The sequence below is a fragment of the Anneissia japonica genome, unplaced genomic scaffold, assembly GCF_011630105.1.
Source record: "Anneissia japonica isolate Jap-2015-1 unplaced genomic scaffold, ASM1163010v1 scaffold288288_len553704_cov182, whole genome shotgun sequence".
Lineage (NCBI taxonomy): Eukaryota > Metazoa > Echinodermata > Crinoidea > Comatulida > Comatulidae > Anneissia > Anneissia japonica.
The window spans coordinates 15,510-23,428 of NW_022702993.1; the positions used below are offsets into that span (position 1 = coordinate 15,510).

Genomic DNA, 7,919 nt, shown 5'->3' on the forward strand with positions numbered 1-7,919 from the left:
CGACATTGCATTTTTAGGAATCGATTTGACTGTTGTAAAGAAGAAAGAATGGAATGAATAAAGATGATAACGTAACGATGAACATCAGAATGACAAAGTTAAATTAACATGTAAATGTTGCTTGTTGAAAGAGGGCGTGTCCAATTTTATATGCAATGCCTCCTTGATTTTTCTTATATATGTATATATAGTTTTTGCTTACCAATTTATATAATATATAATATATATATATACATATATAATACACATTATATATATATATTTATTTATAAGTTTATAAGTCTATAAATCTATAAATTCACACAAAGATGCTTACGATAGTAGTGCCTGACGATGGTGGCCACGTATGTCTTGATAGCCTCCCATATGGGAATGCCGTCTTTGCGGTAGTGGTAATTTGGTAGAATTGAAGCATCGTCTAATTTCCTCTTCTTTAGATTTTCGGGTAAACTTCCGTCTTTTGTAAATGACCATGCTTCGAAAGCTTTTGCTATTAACGCATAGGTTCCTTCGAGGCCCATTAAAAAAAGAATATCGAAGGCGCCACCTTTCGCCAAAAGCTTGCCCAGACCTCGACTATATAAAGAATAAGAAATAAAAAATGTTAAGTATTACATATAAGACTTAATTGGGATGACAATGTTATTTAAATAGTATTCATGTTAATAAAACTACAGTACTGTAGACACCTTCCAACAAGCTATTTTGGGCACGTCGTAGCCTGGCGATCTCGAATGACCCATATAGGCCTAGTATGTTTTTACACTCTTACAATCACTGTAGCGCATTTATTTTTTTCTATTACATTAGAACCACTCATTTGGGATACCTCTATTCAGTAGACACCCTTAATGGAAACGTTTCAATGAAACGAGAGGGAATATCATTTAACACTATGTCCAACCCCTAATAAGGGGACACACCTGTTAAGTGGACGGGGACGACTTCCTGAGTATGTAAAATTGTCAAACCAATAAAATTTAACCACAATTATTTCTTATGTTATTGTATAAAAACAACAACCGTAGTTACAAAATAAGAAGAAAATCATTCAAATTTATATTTTGACACTTTTTGAGCAATATATTTAACATCAAATCGGAATTTTTTTCTTGTCAATCCCTATAGAATGGACATTGGTATATGCCATGTGTTACTGTACTTCGTATAATTACAATCTTGTAAATTGTTACCATTAACAGTGGGGATTTCTTATATTTTCATATAGGATTCTAATCATAACATACAGCCTGCACTCTAAGGTCCAAGACATTACCTGGAAATAGCAACAATAGGTTAATTGCCCTACAGGAGGTAATAACACACTTGATCTGTGCTACGGCAGCATTCGGATGCATATAAATCATATCGGAAACCTAGTTTAGGTAACTCAGATCATGATGGTATTTACTTGCTCCCTCTGTATAAGCAAATACTTAAAACGGGGAAAACAGAATGTAAACGGATCCATGTGGTCATTTAAAAATTTAGAAAAATTAAGAGGCTGCTTAGATGCAAACAATTGGGATATGTTAAATATAATGAAGACATTCATGAACTCACAGAAACAGTATCGTTGTATGTTGCTTATTGTCAAGCTCTGACTATTACAACAAAAAAAGTTAAGTCATATCCAAATAATAAGCCTTGGATCACAAATGAGAACCGATCGGCCATTAGGAAAAAGAAATTAGCTTTTAAAAACAATAAGGATATGTTAAAAGAAGCAAAAAGATAAACCGAGTCTTGTATCAAAAAGGGAAAAATTAAATTTAGACAGAGAATTGAAAAGAATTTCAATAAGAATGATCCAAGAAATACATGGAGATATCAAGTCCATTATAGGCACAGATAAGAATAGTGGTTGTAGGGTATGACGAGGAGAGTTTAGCAACGGAATTAAATGAATCTTATATGAGATTTGATAATAGGAATAGTACTAAGCTTTCATATGAGTTGTATAGGAATGTTGATTTAAATATTGGTGAAGCTGACAAAGTGATAATTACAGAGAAAGAGGTAGTTGCCCTTTTGAGACAAATCAAACCAAATAAGGCAACTGGCCCTGAAAAATTGTGTGGAAAACTCTTGAAGGATTGTGGTACTGTATCTTCCATTATATCTTCCAAATGTCTGTAACAACTTCTATCCTCCCATCAATTTTGAAACATTCTGTTATCATTCCTGTCGCCAAAACCACTCATGTTAAAACTTTAAACGACTATAGACCTATTGCTATTACCTCACTTGTCATGAAATGCCTAGAACGTTTTATTTCTAATATAATCAAACCTCTCATAGAACCTCAGCTAGATCCATTTCAGTTTGCATATGGTGCACACAGGTGTAGAAGACGCTACGGCCACCTTGCCACACACTATCCATAAACACCTAGACTAAAAAAGTACATATTCACGGCTTCTATTCATAAATTTTTCATCTTTCAATACACTCCAACCTCATATGCTAATTTCAAAGTTACTCAATTTTCAAATTAACTCTTCAAATATTCTCTGGATACTTGACTTCTTCACAGATAAGCCCCAACAAGTTAAAATCAAAACGATGCGTTCAACAATCACATACAATAACACTGGTACACCCCAAAGGCTGCGTCCTGTCCCCACTTTTTTATTTATCATGTATACAAATATCTGTCGTGCTTCCTATAACTCCTGTCTCACTATTAAGTATGCCGATGATACGTGTCTGATAGGAAGGATCAAAGATGACAATGAACGAATTTGAAGACTTCGTTAAGTGGTGCAAGGATAATTTTCTATTTATAAATGTTAAAAAAAAACTAAAGAAAGTGTATAGACTTCAGAAAGAAAACATGTTTACATAATAATGTAAATATTGACGATGAATGTGTAGAAGTTGTTCATCAATATGAGTACATAGGAACTGTTGTAGATGATAAACTGAATTGGGAAATTAATTCTAGAAAGTTATATAAGAAGGGCCAGAAATGATTACATTTTGATGACCTAAAAATGAAATATGAGGTATCTCCGAAAGCTTTAACTAAACGTATTATTTTACAAATTAATCACTCACTTTGGGGAGAATATGTAGGGCCTATATCAAAGAGTATAAATAGAACAAGAGAGCAAAGTCCCGTTCGTAAAAACGTCACGCCTGTGTAGGACGCCCACTAACGGTTGTATATTCTTTTTATTACCATAGAGCTATTAAACAACTAGAGTGCTGACAAGATGGCGGAGCAATGCAGAGTTGTGTATGTATACCATCCAAGATGGCTGCCGTAGAAAAGCGCCACCTTCAGGCTTAGTATACATATTATTACCATAAATAAGCCCTCTGACTGAATATTATTTCGTTAATGGTAATCAGTATTGATAATGACAAATTATTAAACTGTCGTAGCCAAAAAGAGCCCAAGTAGAGCATCTTATTCAAATATTAAAAAAGAATTAAAATCGTGTACATTACACCCATACACCGCAACGCTCGAGTTTCAAAATACGGGTAACTAGCTGTACTGAACTTTCTGTGTAAATTGAGGGCGCCATTGAAAATGATAGTGCTCAGGCGAAATTTGATTGGCTAAATCTATGGTGGCATTCTTGGATGGTACACATACACAGCTCTGCGTATTTCGAACATCGAATACATTGCTGTTAGCGCTCTAGTATTCTTATTATGGCTATGTTCAGACTCAACGACTTACGCTAGCGTAACGTTAATCGAGTGGTGTGAACTTGTGCGCGGCGTAGCGAACGCCAGTATTATTGCGCAATCACTGGCGTACGGTAATCCAGCAACAGACCCCAGATTAGCGTACGCCACTGATTTACGACAGTCACGCATCGGTGATTTTGAACTCAGCCAAGATTTGACCAATCAAAATAAACCTAGATGTAAACAGAAAATAAAATGCGCGAATTACGAATACGAATATTTCGCGCGAATACTTACGCTAGCGTTCATTAATCGCCCAGTCTGGACATCTCGCTAGTTACGCCATGGATTAACGTACGCCTGGCGTTAGATACGCCTGGCGTATCTCATAGGTCTGAACGTAGCCATAATCTCTATGTTTATTACCCAGTGCAGCGCTGCGCAGCGCAGTGGAAGTACGCCCGCTATAAACTCAGTAAACAGAAAACAAAAGTACAGTATCTTGTGGAGAACAGATAAACAGACAAACCGACCGTGCGCGGTGGAGTACCGGGTAATAAACATAGAGATATAATAAGAATACTAGAGCGCTAACAGCAATGTATTCGATGTTTGAAATACGCAGAGCTGTGTGTGTGTACCATCCAAGATGGCTGCCATAGATTCAGCCAATCAAATTTCGCCTGAGCGCTATCATTTTCAATGGCGCCCTCAATTTACACAGAAAGTTCAGTACAGCAGCTAGTTACCCGTATTTTGAAACTCGAGCGTTGCGGTGTATGGGTGTAATGTACACGATTTTAATTTTTTTAAATATTTGAATAAGATGCTCTACCTGACCTCTTTTTGGCTACGACAGTTTAATAATTTGTCATTATCAATACTAATTATCATTAATGAAATAATATTCAGTCAGAGGGCTTATTTATGGGAATAATATGTATACTAAGCCTGAAGGCGGCGCTTTCCTACGGCAGCCATCTTGGATGGTACACATACACAACTCTGCATTGCTCCACCATCTTGTCAGCACTCTAGTTGTTTAATAGCTCTATGGTAATAAAACACATACAAGCGTTAGTTGGCGTCCTACACTAGCTGCGTATGGGCGTATCGTTTTTTACGCTCTCAATGGGCGTTGTTGGCTCTCTTGTTCTATTTATACTCTTTGCCTATATCTACCATCCAAGTGTCGACTTACGTACGTGTATTCCCGAACCACCAGATTTAAAAACACATTTTTTCCTTCCCCCATTGTAATTTTTAATAGGTCTTGCCATAGATAATAGTTCATCCTTCTTTATTCTATTTGTTATTTTTTTAAATCTTTTTGAATTGGAAAATTGTATTTTTGTATATTTGTAAATTTTGATAGTATTTTAAAAATTTCTTGTTGAATTTTTTTTGAAAAAATTATTAATCTAACTTTCGAATTTATCATTCTGTTTCATTTTTTACTCTGTAAATTTTAAAGACGAATTTCCACTATACATTCTGCTATGTTGGACAATAAAGATTGATTTGATTACAGGAGCATATACAAATGTTGTTTTAATTACATAGGCCTATCTCTTGATTTCATATCATATATGAATGATTTTATTTTTCATTGCAAATTATTGTTATAAATTAGTTATAATTGAACTGTAACTCATTCTTAGATCAATAAAAAAAATAAAATTATAAAGAATCTGTCATCATTGTACGAAAACATGCCAAAACCCCACTATTAAGGAGACAATTTCACGTGTTTGGTAGTGTCCCCTGAATAGGCGTACCTTTATTACACTATATACCATCAGTACGTTATATGTTTTGGTCATAAAAATGTAATCGTTGGTGTGTGTTTATTTTCCTTGTCTGTCCATCATAATGTACCAATGGCTTTCGATCAACCACCACGACAAAGTCTAATTATATTTTATATAATCATGTTAGCTGGTATCTCACCTATTTATAGCCAAAACAAAATGAAGATGTGGAGCAACTAGACGGAAGAGTGGATGAGACTGCGAAAGATGGCGATTTACAGCTACTGAGATGGTCTCTAAAATGAAGTGAGTGAACGCTAGATGCGAGCACGCCTCGTGGTAGGAGGCATCGGCGAGGTTGAACCACAATTTCGCCATCATCCACGTGTATTTGGGATCGCTAGGTAGAAACACCTTGGTGAAGCAAAGACAACAGGCGTTAGACAGATATTCAATTATAAAATCAGATCATTTGTTGGGAAAAAAAATCATGGTGAATTGGTAAAGAAAAGATAACAAGTGTTGGATAGATACTCAATTATAAAAATGTAAATCAGTTGTTGAAAAGATGCGTAAAGCCTGATTCACATTGGACTTTAACGGGCTGACGCAAACAACGTTAAGCCTGTTTCCATAAAATCGCTACACGATATCGCAGGCAGCTCTCGGCGACTGATTGGTCGGTCAAATCAGGGACCTTTTCCTGATTGCGTCGGAGACAACTATGTAGTGTAACGATGGCAGTGAAAACACTGTGGTGACAGTGTAGCAATTTCATGGAAACAAGGCTTTTATCTTACTACGCATATATTATTAATCTTGGTTCACACTAGAGTAATTTATACGCATTATCCAAACGCAAGCTTGCGCTTGCGTCAACGCGTGTTGCTTTGATGTGAACCAAGTTCTCTTTTTTTACACGGCTTTAAATAGGCCTAATCATTATATTACTCTTTATGTAGGGTTTAACTTTACCGGATTATCAAGAGCTGCTTGTTGGTACAGTTGAATGGCGATCGGAAGCAAGTCGTTATTGTCGTTTGAGTAGTAGAGCGCCATAGGAACTGTAAGCTGGATTGAAATAGAGACATTCTTAGCATTGTGCTGATTCTTAATATTCTTACATAAACGGAGAGGATCAATTTGGATTTCAACAACTAACTGATGAAACACAAAAACGGACGGGTAGGCCTATGCTGATTTAAACGTCTGTCGTCTTTATTTGTAAGGCCATAGGAACTGTAATCTGGATTGAAACAAAGAACATTCTTGGTAGTGTGCTGATTTTTCCGATAGGATCAATTTGGATTTCAACAATTATCTAACTGGTAGAACACAAAGACGGATGGGTAGACTTATTTATAATCACGCTGACTTGATTTAAACTACTGCAATCTTTATTTGTAAGGATGGATTTAAGTGGAATTCAAAGCATCCATCCGATGTAAATTGAAATCATCTTTGGGGTAAATTTATTTCCTCAAAGGCGAATATTAATAAAAACAATATTGTGAGCAATACAATAATCGAGACCAAGTTCATATGTGCATAATAGTTTTTCATTATCTTCATAATAATTTGATTAGTAGGTCAATGGGCTTGATTAATTACCGTGTGAGAGGTGAGTTATTGATGTATTGAAGTTAACTCAGAGCAGGCCTGTGGAAAATATCGGTTACGCCGGTACTCAATTGATTTTTATTACTTTTTTGGAATGAATTCTTAAAGTACGGTAATTTAATTATTACTTGCTGGATAAAATTAAAACAATACACATTCAAAACTGCCATAATCTTCACTATTATCATCATCATCATCATTATCATCATCATCATCATCATCATCATCATCATCAGCATCATTATCATCATCATCGTCGTCGTTATCATCATCACCATCATATCATCATCATTGTTATTATTATTATTATTACTATTATCAAACACAATATTTTTCGAAATCGGCGCCTTTATGTTGTTGTCATTACATTCATCATCATCATCACCTTCACAATATTCATCAAAAGTAGCATCGTCAATTTCATGTTGTCGTCATCGTCATCATCACTGTTAACAGCGTCATCATCGTTACTATTATCTTCACCATAATCATCACAAGTAGCACCTTGAAGATCATCAATGTCGTAATCATTGTCATAATAATATTACAGTATGGTTATTATCCACCTAATCACCCACCCCAATGCCTTTTTATTAAAAACAAAAAACAAAAAAAAAACAAAAAAAAAAAACATTTTATACTGTGTGAGTAAATAGCCATCAGCTGATTTTGTATCCATTTATGAGAATAAATTTCAATCTAATCTTCGTTTAATATTTTTGACTTTAAAGTTACATACAAAGATGAGAGGGTGACAAGACAGAAGAGAGTTCAGGAAATATAACAGAAAAAAATCTCACCGACGTACGCGTTCCGCACGTCGTATTTGTCATATTTGTTTCTGTAACACCACTTAATCTGTCAAATGTCTGGATCCGTCCCATATCATCAGCAGCATCATCG

At 35.3% G+C, this 7,919-nt stretch overlaps 1 protein-coding gene across 1 annotated transcript; it reads right to left on the reverse strand.

Moving 5' to 3' along the window:
* Nucleotides 1–316: 316 nt before the first annotated feature.
* On the reverse strand, nucleotides 317–6,557 carry LOC117104186 (arachidonate 15-lipoxygenase B-like; the record flags this gene model as incomplete). The annotated part of the gene is made up of 3 exons (XM_033244883.1): nucleotides 6,372–6,557; nucleotides 5,596–5,810; nucleotides 317–576 (listed from the first exon to the last, which is right to left on the reverse strand). Coding segments are annotated over exons 1-3 (559 nt in total), but the record flags the coding sequence as incomplete, so codon positions are not given.
* Nucleotides 6,558–7,919: the final 1,362 nt, after the last annotated feature.